Source organism: Maniola hyperantus, chromosome 15 (genome assembly GCF_902806685.2).
Source record: "Maniola hyperantus chromosome 15, iAphHyp1.2, whole genome shotgun sequence".
Lineage (NCBI taxonomy): Eukaryota > Metazoa > Arthropoda > Insecta > Lepidoptera > Nymphalidae > Maniola > Maniola hyperantus.
This window is the reverse complement of record NC_048550.1, coordinates 13,430,376-13,449,982: the sequence shown is the minus strand read 5'-3', so window position 1 is coordinate 13,449,982 and position 19,607 is coordinate 13,430,376. Positions and strand designations below refer to the sequence as shown.

The window sequence follows — 19,607 nt, the reverse complement described above, 5'->3', positions numbered from 1 at the left end:
TAAAAATTTCTGGTTTTTTGTGGTGGGCAATTGATTTCGGGGGACAGACAAACCCTTAGGGGGAACTGGGACAACCCTCCACCTCCCATGGCCCCACCAACCTCTCGGTTATATGGGCCGAATCGCGGGAGGGCGCCCGTTCGGTACTTGCTCTTGGCATTTTCCCGGGGCGCCTTCTTGACTCCCTACAAATTATTTTGTCTCTTCCTTGTCCCTTATGCTCACTCTCCCCCCTTGGGGGCTAGACGTCACTTAGGGGGAAGTGGGGCAGATTAATACACAAAAATTCAAAATGACATTTCAGTTCTTAAATATCATTTAAAATATCCATTATTCCATACTAGCTAGCACTTATTATTATAACACTACTTAAATACAAAAGAAAACTATTGTGCATATAATATGTATTGTGCATTGTGCCCAAAATCACAATAAAAAAAACTGTGGCCCTACCGCGGTTGTTTGACAGCTACAATGTCACGATCGCAATCATCTCTGATTGGTTAATGCTTTGTTGCAACAAAAATTGCACAAATTCAGCCAATCAGAACAATTGAGATTGTAATAATGATTGATGCAGGTTTTAGACAATCGCCCTACTGGTTTAATAGGGCGATAAAAAGTTATTATACATTTTAAATAAAAAATGGGATTTGTGTCATTCTACCCCACTGACGGGGCAGATTTTTTGTTATTGGTATTGGATTGTGTTTAGGTAGTATCAGTGCTACTCTTATTATTAATGCGAACGTGTGTTTGTTTGTTGGTTTGTCCTTCAATCACGTCGCAACGGAGCAACGGATAGACGTGATTTTTTGCATGGGTTTAGTTAAAGACCTGGAGTGACATAGGCTACTTTTTATCCCGGAAATTCAAAGAGTTCCCCCGGGATTTTTAAAATCTAAATCCACGCGAACGAACGTCGCGGGCATCACGTTTTGCTAGTGTTCTAATTACACCCTGTATACTTATTTACATAATTTTACACACTAGACTCGTAAGTTAAATCATCACAGAAGTCGAGGGTTGCGTTGGAGAACCTCTTGAATGTGGTGCGGAACTCGCCCCACGAGCAGACCCGGTTGGTACAGAGATGCATCTCTCGCTCGTTCACTAAGAATTGGATTCTGTACGTTCTGGAGGTTGCGTTCTTTGGACACCTGCAATTATAGAGAATCTGTTTGTATGTTGTATAGAAGCACGCGTTACTTTGCGGAAGTCCATGATATACAATGAACCAAAAGCTTAATTTGCTATAATCCGCTGAAACAGGTCGAATTTGTATGTGCGTCGAGTGTGTTTGGGATTTGCGTGGTGGCGGTGCGTATTGCTTGCCTGGTGGCTGCTTCTTCCTGCATGTTTAGCAGTGGGAGGGCGGGCGGTGCATTTCGCATGCTGCATGTTGCACCATACAGATTCGACCTGTTTCAGCGGATTATAGCAAACTAGCTTATGCTCGCGACTTCGTCCGCGTGGACTACAAAATTTCAAACCCCTATTTAACCCCCTTAGGAGTTGAATTTTCAAAAACCCTTTCTTAGCGGATGCCTACGTCATAATAGCTATCTGCATGCCAAATTTCAGCCCGATCCGTCCAGTAGTTTGAGCTGTGCGTTGATAGATCAGTCAGTCAGTCAGTCAGTCACCTTCTCCTTTTATATATTTAGATTAAGCTTTTCGTACGCTGTATAATCTGTTTGTATTTTTAAATACCCAAGTACGGAACCCTCGGTGCGCGAGTCTGACTCACACTTCGCCGGTTTTTTTGGTGTGTCCTTCAACCATGCCGTAACAGATCAACGGAATGGATATACCTAGTTAAAGACCTGGAGAGTGAAATAGGCTACTTTTTATCCCGGAATATTAAAGGATTTTTAAAAACCTAAGATTTTAAGATAAATCAGAGTATTCTTACCTATTTTATATAAATATAGTATATTAGTATTCTTAGCTGAAGCGGCAATAGGCAGGGCACATAGTTCGTAAAACCGATAGACGTTGGGGTCCCAAGGTGCTGGAATGGCGACCTCGCACCGGAAGACGCAGTGTTGGAAGACCCCCCACTAGGTTGACGGACGACATCAGACGAGTCGCAGGGAGCCGCTGGATTCAAGCGGCGCAAGACCGTGGCGTGTGGATGTCCCTATAAGAGACCTATGTCCAGCAGTGGACGTCTATCGGTTAATGATGATGATGATGATTCTTACCTATACAAGACCGCCACAAAATTAGCGGCGAATGGCGTCAAGAAACTGGTCCGCCATTTTCTATCCTTAACCCTTTCGAGGCCAGAGAGTTTCGGATCGTCCTTGTAGAGTCCCATAGCTGTGTAGATCATGTCGACCATGGTGTCATGAGTGAAGTAGGCTGTGAAGGATTTCTGACCAGTTTGGGAAGCGTTCTGGAACTTCTCATACAAGTCCTTGAGACCTACTGCTCCTGTGAGCGCGTTGAGGGACTTGCCGTAGCCATTGCTGTGGGATAAATGAAGTTATTGCTAAGCAACGTTGACTCAAGTCTGTAACTGGATAGGTGACCGATTTTGGACATCTTTTCGTCTTTTCGCTTCTTACACGCCTAGGAGAACACGGTAAGTGCTTCGATTCTCGTTATTATCACTAAAATCTGATAGGTAATCTAAATATATAAAAAGAAAAGGTGACTGACTGATCTATCAATCAATCAATCAATCAATCAGCCTATTTGCGTCCACTGCTGGACATAGACCTTCCCAAGAGCACGCCACCACACACGATCCTCCGCCTTCCTCATCCACCCACTTCCCGCTATCTTCTTAAGGTCGTCAGTCCAGCGGGTTGGAGGTCGTCCCACACTGCGCTTGCTGATACGCGGTCTCCCGGCCATCGGTTCTGTGGCAGACGTGGCCTGCCCACTGCCACTTCAGCTGGCTAATTCGATGGGCTATGTCGGTCACTCTGGTTCTTCTACGGATTTCCTCGTTACGGATTTTGTCCCTCAGAGAGATACCCAACATAGCCCGCTCCATAGCCCCCTGAGCGACTTTGTCTTGTGGACAAGGCCAACTGTCAGTGTCCACGTCTCAGCGCCATACGTCATCACAGGTAGGACACACTCATTAAAGACTTTCGTCTTTAGGCTTTGAGCTGTGCATTGATCTATCAATGCACAGCTCAAACTACTGAACGGATCGGGCTCAAATTTGGCAGGCAGATAGCTATTATGACATAGGCATCTGCTAGGAAAGGGTTTTTGAAAATTCAACCCCTTAAGGGGGTCAAATAGGGTTTAGAAATTTGTGTAGTCCACGCGGACTACACAGTTTAGTTAAACTGAGGAGTCGAAATCTCGTTCTCGGTCGTATGCGGAAGGATTTGGGAGCCCACCGCTTTATTATCCGAAGAAAACTCCTACCATTGTGATTTAGAAAGGGGTCAAGACTAGAGAGCCAGCGCGTGCCATACTTTTGAAATTGTATAAAAGGTGAAAGTTTATCAGCGTATTGTCCCCAACATAAGGAAGAACGATTAGCGACTATGAAGTTTGGATCATGGCAAACCTAGATCCTTGCGGACGAAGCCGCAGGTAAACATCCAGTTAAGGTATGATTCCGAACCACGCTGCACGCAGCAGTGCTGTCGCAACACTCCAGCCCCCCTAGCATGGGCAGGAGACAAAAACATTATCCCCCAATTATATCCACTGACGAGTGATAAAATTTACTTGTCCACCTCTCAAAGCACGGCAACAGGGGAGAGGAGAAGTTTATCCCTAATTCGGGGACAATTTTATCCTCGACATTAGACGTGGGTTTAAGTTTATTCTCATAGAACTTAAAAAAATCAAAACATGTCTCGCGGTACCTGTTGGGTTTAGGTTATGTTTGGGTTGTGTTTGGGTTATGTTTGGGTTGTGTTTGTGTTATGTTTGGGTTGTGTTTGGGTTATGTTTGGAATATGGTTGGGAACCCCAACATAGGTCCCAAATACCAATTACCATTAACCCAATAAAGGTAAAGGAAAAGATCCAAAAACCGAAAAGTCCCCCGTTTTATTCACTGTGGATAATTATATCCACCCGTGAGCCCATGCTCGGAGAGTGGATAAAGCTGTCGGAGGGGATAAAGATTTTATCCTTTCCCCGGGGAGAAAATTATATCCCCGCCCATGCTAACTCTGCTGGTCCCCATACAATCTCTTTAAGCTTATATGAGACTAGATGTTGCCCGCGACTTCGTCCGCGTGGATTTAGGTTTTAAAAATCCTGTGGGAACTCAATTTTCCGGGATAAAAAGTAGCATATGTCCTTCCCCGGGATGTAAGCTATCTCTATACCAAATTTCGTCAAAATCGGTTCAACGGTTGAGCCGTGAAAAGCTAGCAGACAGACAGACAGACAGACACTCTTTCGCATTTATAATATTAAGTATGGATTACATTCCGAGCTAGGCAGCAATGTTTCGCTACATTGCTGCCTACAAATAGATCGTTTATTTGGTCGAACAGAAAAAATACTAACCGAAAGTAATGAACTATATCCTCAACATACTCCAAGATCTCCAGGTCATCATCAGAGAAGACAGAGCACCAGGGACTCCTCTTAAACAGTGAGTAGGATCGGTAGAAACGGCATAGGTCGTACATCCCCATGATGATAGTGGGCTTCAATTCCATTTCTATCCCAGTTTTCCTTTGTACATTTTCTTGCACCTAAAAAAACCGGGCCAAGTACGAGTTAGACTCGCGCACCGAGGGTTCCGTACTCGGGTATTTTTTTTCGTCATTTTGCATGATAAATCAAAAACTATTATGCATAAAAATAAATAAAAATCTGTTTTAGAATATACCTACAGGTAAAGCACTTTCATATACCCTACTTGATGTAGTTATAATTGAAAATACTAATTATTTGTTCTACTAAGGTCGTTCTATATCGGGATCCTATACTATTAGATATAATATTTTTATTCAGTACTCAGTTAATGCCATCTAGTAGCGACACGTTGCAGTTTTTGAAACCAAGTACTTTTAAATTATTTAGTACTAGCTTATGCTCGCGACTTCGTCAACGTGGACTACACAAATTTCAACCCCTTATTTCACTCCCTTAGCGGTTGAATTTTCAAAAATCCTAACGTCATAATAGCTATATCTGCATGCCAAATTTCAGCCTGATCCGTCCAGTAGTTTGAGCTGTGCGTTGATAGATCAGTCAGTCCGTCAGTCACCTTTTCCTTTTATATATTTAGATGATACAAACATATTTCTTTACTAACCTGCCTGAATTCCAGTGATTCTTGGAAACGTTGTACTTCGAAGGAGAGTCGAGTGCTGTTGATTACTTTAACTCGTCGCTTAGCGCAGTACCTGTATGGCTGAATGATTTACATGATTATTTACAAATGTCTTCATCACCATCATCATCATCTCAAGCCATCGCCAGCCTACTGCTAAACACAGGTACGTCTTCCCTCAGAATGCGAACGACAGCACGCAAACAGCGGATCGGCAGACTTCACATACCTTTGAAAATATTGAAGTTGTTTCCTGTTTCACGATATTTTTCCTTCACCGTTAAAGCAAGTGATATTTAATTACTTGAAACTCACATAACTCCGAAAAGTTAGAGGTGCGTGTCCGGGATCGAACCCCAGACCTCCGATTAGAAGGCGGACGTCCTAACCACTAGGCTATCACAGCTTCGCAACTTATAACAATAGTAAATAGTAAATACCTACTTGTTTTGCTAAGGTATGTGATATGATATTAAAAATAATTCATGTAACGAATCTAATTAGCCCGTTTAATGGCTCACAATAAAAAATAATGATATTTAACGGCTATTAACGGATCAATAACCTTGATTTTTGTATTGCGCGATTGGCTTGCGCGTGACGACAATGATGAGGAGAATAATGTTGGAGCGCTTGTCAGAAGATGCCTTTGAGCAACTCTTGCTTTGAAGACAATACATGAAGGTTACACGAGGCAAGAGACACAGACGCCGCGCCGGAAGGGCATTCCCTTTCACATCTAAGGTGCCCCCGTAAACGGTCAAACATGTTTGTCAAACACGCCGTCAATGAAATTTGCCAAACGAAGTAGTACTTAGAAATTCTTTGCCAAACACGTAGTTTGTTTGACAAACGCAGCTGTACACCTTCAAGCATGTTTGACAAACACGCCGTCAATCAAATTTGCCAAACACGTAGTTTGTTTGACAAACGCAGCTGTACACCTTCAAGCATGTTTGACAAACACGCCGTCAATCAAATTTGCCAAACACGTAGTTTGTTTGACAAACGCATCTGTACACCTTCAAGCATGTTTGACAAACACGCCGTCAATCAAATATGCCAAACACGTAGTTTGTTTGACAAACGCAGCTGTACACCTTCAAGCATGTTAGACAAACACGCCGTCAATCAAATTTGCCAAACACGTAGTTTGTTTGACAAACGCAGCTGTACACCTCCAAGCATGTTTGACAAACACACCGTCAATCTTTGCCAAACACGTAGTTTGTTTGACAAACGCATCAAATACGACCGCAGACGATTAAATTATTTGACAAACATGTTTGATCGTTTATGGGGCACTTAAGCAGTTCGTATCAGAAACGTTGAGCAAAAACGTTTCGTGCGAGTAGATTTGCTCGAAGTGAACAGATAATCACTACCCATAAATGCCTGTGTTTTTTGTTGGTTTGTCTTTCAATCACATCGCAACGTAGCAACGGATCGACGGGATTTTTTGGATGGTTACAAAATCAAAGAGTTCCAACGGGATTTTTAAAAACCGAAATCCACGCGGATGTAGTCACTGTCATCAGCTTCAGCTAAAGTCAAGGATAAAGATAAGAAGTTTCACTTCATTGACTTACTCTAGCAACTGGGTCATTGAGGATGTGATTTTCAATGACAAAGGTCCTGTTGATTCCTTGCAGACCTTGGACAAATGCTTTGACACTCCCCTGTGTTCTTTGCTCACTAGTTGGCCTTATCATTGAAGAGGAAACGTCTTCCAGGAAGCTGGTAAACTTTTGACCAAACCTTTGGCCAAATTCGAACAGCTCTTGGTAACCGTGGGACGTAAGGTACGACGTTTTGAAATCCAACTTTGGGTTCCACGTCCAATTTTGGAGGTCTTCGACATCCTGAAATATTGTTGATAGGTACGTTAATAGATCATAATCCATATCGCGTAGGTACCTACTGTTAGGTGTCGGAGATGGTACATGCCGCAAGTCCAAACAAAATCCGTTGCTCTTATGTAACTTGATTGAAGGATAAACCGACGAACCAATAAACCAACAAATACACTTTCACATGTCAAAGGAGCTATTTAGGCATGGCTCTCTTAACGATACGATCAAAAGGGCTCTTGCCATTATAGACATTCCTGCGCTCATTGAGCCGGCAGGGATTAGTCGGGATGATGGCAAGAGACCTGATGGATTGACGCTGGTTCCCTGGGAACGGGGCTAATGTGGGACGTTGCGTTGACACATTGGCCCCGTGTTATATCAGGGAGACAGCATCAAGACTGGGAGCCGCAGCAGATGGCTGAAAACGGCAAGCGGCGCAAATATGCCTCTCTTATCGAGAGTTACATTCTTATATCGTTTGCCATTTGAGACCCATGAGCCCATATAGTCTTATAGTGCAAAAAATTTTTTTACGAGACATTTCACCGCGATTAATAGCTTCATCTGGTGATAAAAGGGCTGGCTCGTTTGCTCGACGGATCAGCCTGGCTGTCCAGCGTGGAGTCAGTATTCTTTGACACCATTCCACGCGGACATGATTTGTAGAGTAATTAGATAAGGCTAGCTATATTATCTTTAAGTTTTATTGTAATATTTTCAATTCAGTAGGTACCCTTATTATTTCAGTACACGTCTTATTATAAATGCGAAAGTGTGTTTGTTTGTTGGTTTTTCCTTCAATCACGTCGCAACGGTGCAACGGATTGACGTGATTTTTTGCATGGGTATAGATAAAGCCCTGGAAAGTGACATAGGCTACTTTTTATCCCGAAAAATCAAGGAGTTCCCACGGGATTTTTGAAAACCTAAATCCGCGTGGAACTTAGGTTTTCAAAAAGATTACTTTCACATTTATAATATGAGTGATAATGATATGAGTGATACTTAATTTAATTTTTACCATACCTGAGCGCACATTTCGCCTTTGCCCTCACCATGGTTGTGTAGGATGTCATCTCTGAGAGCCACTGTTTTCCTCATGTTCCTAGTGTCGGCAGTGCTGGGCCGCCGCGTGCCATGCCTTATCATGAACCATATGCTTATTGGCTCACATTCTAAAATATAAAATTTCAGAATCATCATCATCTGGATTCATCGCTAGCCCACTACACTAAAATCTATTCCTCTCAAACTAAGATGGGCTTAGGCTTAGAGCATAGTTCACCATGTTGGCTAAGTGTGATAGACTTCACACACCTTTGAAAATATTATAAAGAACTCTCAGGTCAGGAATTAAGTTTCCTCACGATGTTTTTCTTCATCGTTAAAGCAGTTTACTACAGATATTAGTTAATTGCTTAAAATGCAGTTAATTCCGAAAAGTTAAATGTGTGCGCCCGAAATCAAACCCCAGCTGAGGTCTAAACCACTAAGCTATCAGCCTCTGGGTTTGGAAGCTCTTCAGTGTAGGAAAATTTTGAAAGAGTATGAATTTTTGAAACTGAATTTAATTTTTTTATCAATTACCTTCAATTTCAGGGACATCTCTAAAGTCACCCCTCAATGTATCATAAGGGGTCTTCGTCCCGAAGTAGGGGTAGGGGTCCCTATTGTTCCAGTAGCATTGACTGTTTACTAGAGGTAGACAGACACAAAGCAGGAGTATCCACATGTTCTTACTAGTGCTGTTAGTGTAACACTAAAGTTTATTGATACACTATGCCTTATTTACGAGTAAACAATACTAAACAGATTCATAGACTAAAGGAACGGTGGATGGAACAGTTGCGAATCCGTACTATCCATACTAATATTATAAATGTGAAAGTGTGCCTGTCTGTCTGTATGTCTGTCTGTCTGCTACCTTTTCACGGCCCAACAGTTTAACCGATCTTGATAAAATTTGGTACAGAGTTAGCTTACATCTCGGGGAAGGACTTTGGGTTCTTTATCCCGGAAAATCAATGAGTTCCCATTTTTAAAAACCTAAATCCATGCGTATGAAGTAGCGGGCATCAGCTAGTATATTCATTAAATATGGTGGCACAGGAATAACCGCCAGTATTGCCCCATTTCAGTGGTGAAAATATAAATGACAGATTTGTTTTTTGTTTAAGCCAAAAATTTAAAAGTTGATCGGGATGAAAAGTAGTCTTATCTATCCTTATAAAGCCTTCTCTCTACCTACCTGGGAAATTCTTCTCAAAATCTGTTTCTAGCCATTTCGAAGATTAGCTCGGACAAAAATTGTGTTTGTGTTTTGAACTTTATAACGTAATATGACGTTATAATATAATACTTATAACAAATATCATCATGATCAACCCATCGCCGGCTCACTACAGAGCACGGATCTCATCGCAGAGAGAAGTGTTTTGGCCATAGACTACCACGCTGGTCATGTGCAGATTGGTAGAGTTCACACACCTTTGAGAACATTATGGAGAACTCTCAAGCATACAGGTTTCCTTACGATGTTTTCCTTCACCCTTAAAGCATTGTGATATTTAATTACTTAAAACGCATCGTCCGAACAGTTAGAGGTGCGTGCCCGGAATCGAATCCCCGACCTCCGATTAGAAGGCGGATGTCCTAACCCCTAGGCTATCACTTATATACATATAACAATATGAGGCACGAACTTAATAAACTTAAGTAATGACAGGTAGACTTATAGACAGACATACACCTCCACCTTTCAGTCTTTATGGCAGCTGTAGGTTCGTATCTATTTTCTTTTTTCTTCTCTGATCGGAATATAAAAGTAAATGCATGGAACAAATCGATCTTGCTGAATGAATAATATTTATTTGTTTATAAATTATAGTATAACGAATATTTACTACTTAATGTATAATACCTAACTAGTATCTGATAAGCTATCGCCCTGCTGACAGAACGCGATGTTCAAACGCATCGTCATTTTAGACTTATGACCAGACTTTATAGTAGAGAATAGACTCATCAATCAAAATTATTGACGACCTCCTTAGCACAGTGGTAAGCGCTGCGGGCCTAAGAGTGGGAGGTCCGGATTCGAAGTAATTTGGAAATTAATGATCTAAATTGATAGTCTCACCCGGGTAACCCAGTTTCTCATGATCCGTAGCTAAAAAGATAGCCACTAAACTTCATTTGCGCCAGATTAATAACCATTGTATTTCTATGTACCAATTTGTTATTTAGCCACAATTTTGCAAAATAAAAAATTTATTATTATTTATCTATACCTACTTCCATACTAATATTATAAATGCGAAAGTGTGTCTGTCTGTCTGCTAGCTTTTCACAGCCCATCCGTTCAACCGATTTTGACAAAAATTGGTACAGAGATAACTTGCATCCCGGGAAAGGATATAGGCTACTTTTTATCCCGGAAAGTTCCCACGAGATTTTTAAAACCTAAATCCACGCGATAGACGTCGCGGGCATCATCTAAATATTAATATGGCATATGTCCTACTGTAAGTATTTCGCTGTACAGCGGGAAGTTAGCTCGGCATGAAATAGGCATGCTGCCGCAAAATTAGTGTTTCTATTTCTAGCATGCCACATTGTCGTATGTTGTCGCTCTGGTGTAGATCAGCCTTTAGACCAACAAGGCAGTTGGTCTGCTGACTAGGTTGTGGTAAATGCTTTAAGTTCCACAAATTGCTATTGCGCTGGAACGATGTCTCATTAACATCGAAATGACGTCATTTTGACGTCACCCGAAATAAAAATCTCTTAGCTTGGCTCGTCTTGGCGGGGGCACTGCCGTGCCCAGTGATATAACATCAGCTCGAAACTTCAGTCTAGTCCTGACGTCACTAAAATGACGGCCATGCGCATTAGCAATTTGCGGGATTTATAATAAATAAAACGTCTTGGGTAATATTTTCTGACAACGATATCTTTTATTGGATGTCAATGGCGAGGGAGCGGTGGGTGCGCGCGCGACTCCGTAGAAGGGTGTAGGGTGTGTCTCTGAAGCGCGGGCGCGCGTGCACCCATCGCACCCCACCCACTCGATGCGATACATACTTCCACATTAATAAATAATAAATAATTATAAATAACTATCAACAAGTTACAAAATATCCTTTCGTAAAAACATTTTATAAATAATAATTAATTACTGGTTCATTTGTTTAACATTGAGTTCTTTATTTTATATCAGGATGTAACAATTTACAATTCGCCTGTAATTTCGTGTAAAAAAAATTACGTGTAAGTACCTAGGCATTTAACGCTGTCTTATAAGTTTATAACACTTGTGTAAAAAAAACTTTTTTGTTATTTTAGTTTGGTTCAACGATATAATCTGTACAGTCCGTTATTATATTCTGTTGTGGAACGTTTAGAAATCGTTTTCTGGCCCCAGGTCGAACCTTGGTGGGAAGGTGCCGAAACCGTCGAATGCGGGGCGCGAGCGGGGCTGCAAACCAAATTACACATGTCAATAATTACAAAAATAACATTTATAAAGGTGCATTTACACATTTGCACGAACGGGCGAGATGAGATGGAACACGGGACAGGACGGGTTGGTATGAGATTTTACATTTCACCAACGACTCAAGCGTCGAAACACAATAACGTTAGAGTAAGACCTCCTTGATGTAAAGTCAAATATTCAGGGTAATATAGATTTCAATTTCGCAAGGTTTCCGCTTGGCTAGCCAACCAAGGCTTATTTTAAAGCTCAAGTTTGTACACACACATAGCCATATATGGACAAACTTGAGCTTTAAAATAAGGCAATCTAGTTATATTTTATTTTAACGCTCAAAAGTTTCGACGCTACATTCTATCAATGTTGGTAAAATGTAAAATCTTATACTAACGCTTGTTCACACACTCGATTGCAGTCTCACCTTACTCACAGTAGCGAGTTTATGCGCGACACATTGTCATAAAAATATCTAGTAGGTAAAGTCGCGACGAGTGGCGAGACAACACCCGAGGCAAATATGTAAATGCACGGTACGAATTGTGAAGGGGGTTATCACATTAAATATTTATTGGATGTCAATGGCGAGGCAATTTTGATCCACATCAATTTCGATCGATACCTGATCGATAGTAGAACGGGATGTCTTCGATCGACAGCATATCGATCATATCGATCTTTATCGAATCGTCGTCAATAAATCCATCATTGTATTCCAGAGGTACAAAGGTGTTTAAAATAAGAAATATTGACACTTCTACCATCAATATATTTCTATTACATGCAGGTTACATGCCGGACTCATAAGAGGTATTTGGTTTTCCCGTACTTTGTCTTTCTATACACTTAGACAACCATGCTTAACTAATTTTTGGAATTAAAAAACAGGAATGTCTAATCTATCCACCAGCACTGTAAATTGTACTGTTGTTGTGTTTTTGTTCAGGGGCAACACAACTTACGTTTATCCTTTGGTGACCTATGGACGTCCTTTAACGGACGCCTGGGTGAAAAGAGTAAGCTTTAATCAATATCTCAACTACATTATTTCATTTATTACTTCTTAAATGACTTTAACAACAACAAATAAAACAAGTGTCTTTAGAAAAAGAATCCTTGAAACCTGAATGGTTAAGGTCAAACAGTCCTATAAGTGTTAAAAACTAATCATTAGTTGATCTGTCTATAAAGTATTGAAGTAAGATGTGCAACTCACCGCCGGACTGACTCCTCTCGCTGCGGATCCCGCGCGTCCCTTGCCACGGAATTTGCTGATCGCTTGTTCGGCAAGGTCTGCCCTTTCTTCGGCTTCCTCTAATTCCTGTTGCGCCTTGCGGAACTTGGCCAAGTTGAGGGCGGCAATTTCTTCGGCTTCCTCGATCTGCCTCTTGTAGGTCTTGATCTTCTGCTGAAGTTTGTCGACGAGGTCCTGCATACGCTCGTGGTTCTTGCGGTCCTCCTCACCCTGGAAAGTCAGTTCCTTGATACGCCTCTCGGCCTTACGCAGGTTCTTCTGTGCGTCTGCGTGTCTCCTCTGTTCGCCGTCGAGCTCGTTCTCCAGCTCTCGTACCCTCTGTTCGAGTTTCTGGATGGCTTTCTTGCCTCCCTTGAGCGCGTTCGCCTCGGCCTCGTCAAGCCTGATCTGCAGTTCCTTGATCTGTTGTTCGAGGGCTTTGCGGAGTTTCTCCTGTGTCTGGGCGTGTTCCTGCTCAGCGCGGAGCTCGTCGGCGAGCCTGGCAGCGTCCACCATGGCCTTCTTCGCCTTCTCTTCGGAGTTCTTAGCCTCGTTGAGGAGCTCGTCGAGGTCGGAGTGTAGGGTCTGGAGCTCGGATTCGAGTTTCCTCTTGGCGGCGGAGAGTGAGCCGTTCTGTGCGGAGAGATCGTTGAGCTGTTCGTGAGCATCGCCGAGTTCCTGTTCGGCCTGGCGACGAGCGCGGTCGGCCTGTTCCAGAAGCGTACGAGATTCCTCGAGTTCGTTCTGGAGGGCGTTAGCGCGACGCTCTGAGATACCGAGCTGCTCGCGAGCATCGTCACGGGCACGCTGTTCCTCTTCCAAAGCGGTCTGGAGGTCCTTGATTTGACCCTGGTAGCGTTTGATGTTCTTCTGAGCCTCAGCGTTGGCCTTGTTGGCATGGTCGAGGGCGATTTCAAGTTCATTGATGTCAGCCTCGAGCTTCTTCTTCATGCGCAGGGCCTCAGCCTTGCCCTTAGCCTCGGCTTCGAGGGAAGCCTGCATGGAGTCCAATGCGCGTTGGTGGTTCTTGCGGGTGTTTTCGAATTCCTCTTCCTTCTCCTGGATCCTCCTGTCGATCTCCTGTCTGACCTGGGACAGCTCGAGTTGAGCACGCAGAACCTTGTTCTCCTCCTGTTCGAGGGCCGCTTCGGCCTCCTCGAGGGCAGCCTGGAGCTCATCTTTCTCGGCTTCGAGACGCTTCCTGGCCTTCTCGATTTCGTGAATGTTGCGGCCACCCTCACCGATCTGGTCGAGTAAGTCTTTAACTTCATCGGCAAGGTTCTTGTTCTCGCGGCGGACGGCCTCGAGTTGTTCCTGGCCTTCTTCGTAAGCACCCTTGAGGCGGAACAGTTCGGTGGAGTAGTTGCGGCATTCCTTCTGGCTGGCATCGAGTTCAGCGGCAAGGTCGTCAACCTTGAGCTTCCATTCGCCAATGATTTTGTCGAAGGCCTTCTGTTTCTTCTCAGCGGCATTGGCAATGGCAGTGGCACGGTCGACCTCGAGTTGCAGGTCCTCCACTTCGGTGGCGAGACGCTGCTTGGTCTTTTCGAGGGCAACGACCTTCTGGTTGAGGGATTCGATGGTCTCCTCTGCTTCGGCGAGGCGGGCCTGGAGCTTGCGCTTGGCCTCCTCGAGTTCCTCAGAGCGAGCGACGCCTTCAGACTCGTACTTGGAGCGCCATAATTGAGCTTCAGCGTTAGCCTTGGAAAGCTGGCGTTGTAAGTCAGCCTTGCCTTCGGCCTCCTCTTCGACTTGCTCGCGGATGTTGTCCAAGTCGTGTTCGAGGTTGCGGAACTTGCCAAGAAGTGTGGCGCGTTCCTGTAAATAAATAATTACAATTAAAATCTTCATGTCACTAGTAACAAAATTATTATGTGAAAGATTATAAAAAATGTTGATTTATGCTATATTAAAAAAAAAACTACGTCGACATAGTCAACTGATACTGACCCTAGCCTCTTCGTCAGCGAGCCTCTTGGTGTCCTCCAACTGTGTGGTGAGCGACACCTTGATCTTGGAGAGCTGCGACACCTGGGACTCGGCCTCCTCCAACTGGCGGAGCAGGTCAGAGTTCTCGATGGACAACTTCTTCTTGGCGGCATCCAGGTCGTTGAGGGTGCGGTTAGCTTCATCAGCCTTGTTCTGGACCTCGTTGAGCTGGTGTTGGAGTTGCTTGATGATCTTTTCTGAGGCGGCCTGTATTGAAAAATTGTGATAAGCAAAAAAAAAATTGCATTGAATTTCGTTTGGGTAATGTTATGTTTATGTTGCAGTTATGTTTCAGTTCGGTTGTTAATCATAAACAGTTTCTATTGTAGCTATTATGCTACTTTTCAAACATTCTTAGGTTTAATTTTTCAATACCAATTAAATTAATAGTTTTATTATTTTCATGCATTCACTATTTATAATATTATTTTCTTCAATGCTTCACTCATTTACATTTATCATTAGTAGACACACACGTATTTTTGCTGGGTTATGATAAAGCATTGCGAAATGCAGTTCAGGAATAAATTTATTTGTTAAATTATATTTCTGGTTAAAGTGTAGAAAAGGTTTCATTTGTACATGAGTAAGTAGTGTTTTTTCGTAGATTGCTGGATCTATATTTGCTATTTTTGCTTCGTTATTTTTTTACAAAGCTGCGAAGCGTCCGATAATTATTGCTGATGCCAACACGCTTATCTCTTAATCTTGCTATACCTTTTCGTTGGACAAGTGGTCGATACCGGCGCGAAGGTCATTGACTTCGCTAAAGTATTGAGCGCGTTCTTTCTCAGCCCTGAGTAGATAAAATATAACAAAATTCATATTAGTTTGCTCCTGTTTTGGATTATTCACAGCTGATAGAACCTCCATCCCTGTGAATATATGCAGTTGATCTAAACATAATATGCGTTAATGGCTTCTCTTAGGGTTTCGTACCCGAAGGGTGCCAACGGGACCCATATTACTAAGACTTCGCTGTCCGTCCGTTCATCCGTCTGTCTGTTTGTATCTCGTGAACCATAATAGGTAGCGAGAGAAATTTTTAAAGAATGCTTATTTCTATTGCCGTAATGCACATCAACCTTAAGAAGGAGATAGCAAATTTGTAGAGCACTGTCTCTGTCGTTAAGACCGACAAAACGTCATATAGGTATGAGTGACAGAGACAACGCTCTACAAAGCCGAAATGTCATTCTAAAGGCCGATGTACAGTACTTTCGGCCGCGTACTGTACTAAAAATTTCAAAATGGCCCCCATGACCATTGAAGAAAAAAGTTTTATTTCTTGTACGATGGTATGGAACCCTTCGTGTACGAGTCCCACTAGCACTTGACCAATTTTTTCATTATAGGTACACGCTTGACCACAATCACACCTGATGAAAAGTGATGACGTGGCCCAAGATAGGACGCGTTTATGAAGATGCCTATTAGCTCATGATTTCGATGTTGTGTCTGTTCAGAGTGTAGTAACTGAGTTTCGGGGAAGGTCTCATGCAGTCTCAACCCAGGCGGTACACATGCCACGTGGATGTGTTACCTTCTCTCTCGCCACTTGGTCAATGGCCGCGCGGGTGTTGTTAAGCTCGTTGTAGCAAGACGCGCGATCATGTTCAGCCCTGAATTTAGTAACTCAATGAATAGGGACGATGAATACTAGGCAAATCAGCAACTTTTTATCAAACGGCAAAACGCTTGCTTAGTACCCTGAGCTTATATGAAATCTGAGTATTAAATACATAGATGACCTTCATTTTTTTATTCATAGACTAGCGCTTGGCTGCAATCAGACCTGGTGGCTAGTGATGATGCAGCCTACGATGGAGCGCGCTTGCCTAGAAGATGCCTATTTACTCTTGTCTTGAAGGTATCCATATTATGATTGGAGGGGAAAACTGATGCTGGAAGGGTGTTCCAAATCTTGACGGTTCGAAATAGAAATGAGGAGGCAAATCACTTCGTTCGTATCCGTGGAATTTGAACTTAAATAACTTCATGAACGTTTAACGTTTATTGACGCACTTTTCAGTTAAACCAATAATTTAAATTAGTTACCAGCAATCAATGTGGATTTTACTAATTTTGAAAGACCCTCTTAACAGTTACTGAGAAATAATTTATTTTTGACATACGCATCATCTTCATTACATTCCCTCAGTTACAGATGGTAAATAATCTATATATATAAAAGGAAAAGGTGACTGACTGACTGACTGATCTATCAACGCACAGCTCAAACTAGTGGAGGGATCGGGCTGAAATTTGGCATACAGATAGCTATTATGACGTAGGATTATTATCCGTATTATCCGCTAAGAAAGGATTTTTGAAAATTCAACCGCTAAGGGGGTGAAAAAGGGGTTTGAAATGTGTGTAGTCCACGCGTACGAAGTTATTATATATTATATATTTATACTTAACCTTACTTTAATTAGAAACTATGCTCTATAACCTCCAATTTATAACCGGGTATTCGATTTGAAATTTATTAAAAAATGGAATTTGAATGACTCACTTGGACTTAAGTTTGTTGAGCTGGTCGAGCTGCTCGCCCATCTCAGCAACGGCATCGTTGTGCTTCTTGCGGAGGTTGGCGAGGGTGGACTCGTGCTGGATGTTGGCCTCCTCCAAGTCGCGGCGGAGCTTGCTGAGCTCAGCCTCACGCTTCTTGTTGAGTTCGATCTGAGCAGAGGTGGCACCACCGGCTTCCTCGAGACGCTCGCCGAGCTCCTCGAGTTCCCGAGCGAGATCAGCGCGTTGCTTCTCAGCTTTAGCGCGGGCCTGGCGTTCGGATTCGACTTCCTCTTCCAACTCCTCGATGCGGGCTTGCAGTTCCTTGATCTGTTTCTGGGTCTTGCTGACGATGGACTGCTCGTCCTCGAGCTTGGCGGTGAGGGAAGAGATTTCCTTGTCCTTGCGCTGCACGGTCTGTTCGAGCTCCTTCTTGTTGCGCTCGAGGTCGGCGACGGCTTCCTGGGTGAGCTTGAGGTCACCCTCGACCTTCCTCCTCTGCTTCTCGACGTCACCGCGCAGTTTCTTCTCGCGCTCCAAGGAGTCCTCGAGCTCGTCGAGGGTCTGCTCGAGCTTCTGCTTGACCTTGTTGAGGTGGTTGACCTTGTCCTCGGCCGCTTGCAGCTCCTCAGCGGTCTTCTGGTTGCTCTCGCCTTGCATCTTCTTCTCCTTGTTGAGCTTGTTGATGAGCTCGTCCTGGTGGGCGATCTCATCGTTCAAGTTGCGGATCTGGTGATCCTTGGTGGCCTTGTCTTGTTCGGACTTCTGGACGGAAAGTTCGAGATCTTCTACATCCTTCTTCAAGCCAGACACTTCCTGTTCCAACTTCTTCTTGGCTTGGAAGAGTTGGTTGCGGGCATCCTCCTCTTGAGTGAGGCGGTCTTGGGTATCCTAGGATATATTTTAATTGTTAAAAATAATAATACTAAGTAATAACAATTAAAACTAGGTAATAATAGTTAAAAGCCATTAATAACCATTAACAGTCATTTATAAATGTGTTTAATCACATCTGGTTTCTATCAATCGACAAGTAATCGTATAAGTTTTAACTAGTTTGCAATAAAATCGTGCACGCTGCAGACGTGCAATTTATTTTTAAACATCTTAAACAATTTCCTGTGTAAACAAAATTTGTTTATTTAAAGAACCGCGTTAACCATCACACGGGGCTGCTCGATTCGCTACTTGTTTGCCGATAGATACCTACTCGTGAGATACTACCACTGACTAATTATGATGATGATGATTTTCTACAAATATCTTTTCACCGGTAATGTATTAAACTATTTTAATTTTTCAACATTAAAAAAAATTACTTTGATTATAAACTCAAATAAGTACTATTAATAATAGCCTATAAGTTAGGTTACTCAGGTATTACTATTGAAAGTTGAGTTTATCGATTGTTGATATTATCTTAAAATATATATAAAAGGAAGGTGACTGACTGACTGATCTATCAACGCACAGCTCAAACCACTAGACGGATCGGTCTGAAATTTGGCATGCAGATATCTATAGGCATAGGCATCCGCTAAGAAAGGTTTTTCAAAATTCAACCCCTAAGGGGGTGAAACATGGGTTTAAAATTTGTGTAGTCCAAGCGGACGAGCATAAGCTAGTAAAGTATAAAGTATGTTGATAACATACCTAGGTACATACATAGGTAGGTAAGTACTTAAACAAACATACAAACAAGTGAGATGACGTAGTCACTTACCCGAAGTTGGCTCTCGATATCGGCCTTCTGCGCCTGGAGCTTGTTGGCGCGGTCCTGGATCTCAGAGAGCGAGCCCTTCTCGCCTTCGAGAGAAGCCAAAAGGTTTGCCTTCTCTTCGAGGAGTTTGGAATTAAGGGCCTCGACTTCCTTGCGAAGTTTCTCTTCCTTCTCGAAGGCCTCCTGGGCCTTCTGTGCCTTCTCCTCCAGTTTCTGTAAAATCACCGCACCGTTATCTCCCACACCATCCCATGTCGACTTAAAATTCGAGGACATCTTTCTGTCATAAATCACACCATCAAATTAAACTAGGAATGCAATATTTCGGGTCGTTCGTGAGTATGTAAGGGTGGGTGCGCGCGCCGCCGACCACTCCGCAACTGAGGCGCGCTGGAGTTCTCCAGCGGGCGTCTTTCGCCCCCGCACGGAACGCATTATGTTAGGGAAAAGCGCGTAGCCGCTGGAGAGGGGAGAAATCCAGAAATGGACGCGGCAGGTACGGCGGTGTCACGTAACCGCCAGGTGGGCGCGGT

The 19,607-nt window shown here is 43.1% G+C and overlaps 2 protein-coding genes across 51 annotated transcripts in view; both read right to left on the bottom strand.

Annotated features, from left to right (window-relative positions):
* Positions 1-982: 982 nt before the first annotated feature.
* Positions 983-8,857, bottom strand: LOC117989064 (multiple inositol polyphosphate phosphatase 1-like). Its single transcript, XM_034976367.1, has 6 exons — positions 8,713-8,857; positions 8,152-8,300; positions 6,862-7,134; positions 4,498-4,688; positions 2,208-2,474; positions 983-1,127 (listed from the first exon to the last, which is right to left on the bottom strand). Exons 1-6 carry the CDS (start codon positions 8,855-8,857, stop codon positions 983-985), a joined length of 1,170 nt encoding a protein of 389 aa, XP_034832258.1.
* Positions 8,858-11,056: 2,199 nt separating this feature from the next.
* The window catches only part of Mhc (myosin heavy chain), a 29,360-nt gene continuing 20,809 nt past the window's right edge, over positions 11,057-19,607 (bottom strand). For 33 of the 50 annotated variants that reach the window (XM_069503261.1, XM_069503253.1, XM_034976068.2 and 30 more), the window contains exons 19-24: positions 19,078-19,287; positions 17,359-18,245; positions 15,558-15,636; positions 14,802-15,047; positions 12,834-14,669; positions 11,057-11,602 (exon numbers count right to left, since the gene is read on the bottom strand). In XM_069503261.1, the coding sequence (XP_069359362.1) occupies positions 11,525-11,602; positions 12,834-14,669; positions 14,802-15,047; positions 15,558-15,636; positions 17,359-18,245; positions 19,078-19,287 (3,336 nt within the window). In that variant the 3' untranslated portion in view covers positions 11,057-11,524. Of the gene's footprint in view, positions 11,603-12,579; positions 12,621-12,833; positions 14,670-14,801; positions 15,048-15,557; positions 15,637-16,383; positions 16,463-17,358; positions 18,246-19,077; positions 19,288-19,607 lie in introns of all 50 variants that reach the window. The other 17 variants (XM_069503262.1, XM_034976055.2, XM_034976062.2 and 14 more) reach the window with 2 other exon arrangements.

Excerpts from the sequence above, each read along its gene's own strand:
- LOC117989064 (XM_034976367.1), bottom strand. The coding sequence starts at position 8,857 with ATGTGGATACTCCTGCTTTGTGTCTGTCTACCTCTAGTAAACAGTCAA. Across the intron at positions 8,301-8,712 it reads AGATGTCCCTGAAATTGAAG|AATGTGAGCCAATAAGCATA; the intron begins GTAATTGATAAA and ends TTTATATTTTAG. Across the intron at positions 2,475-4,497 it reads GATATAGTTCATTACTTTCG|CAATGGCTACGGCAAGTCCC; the intron begins GTTAGTATTTTT and ends TTTATCCCACAG.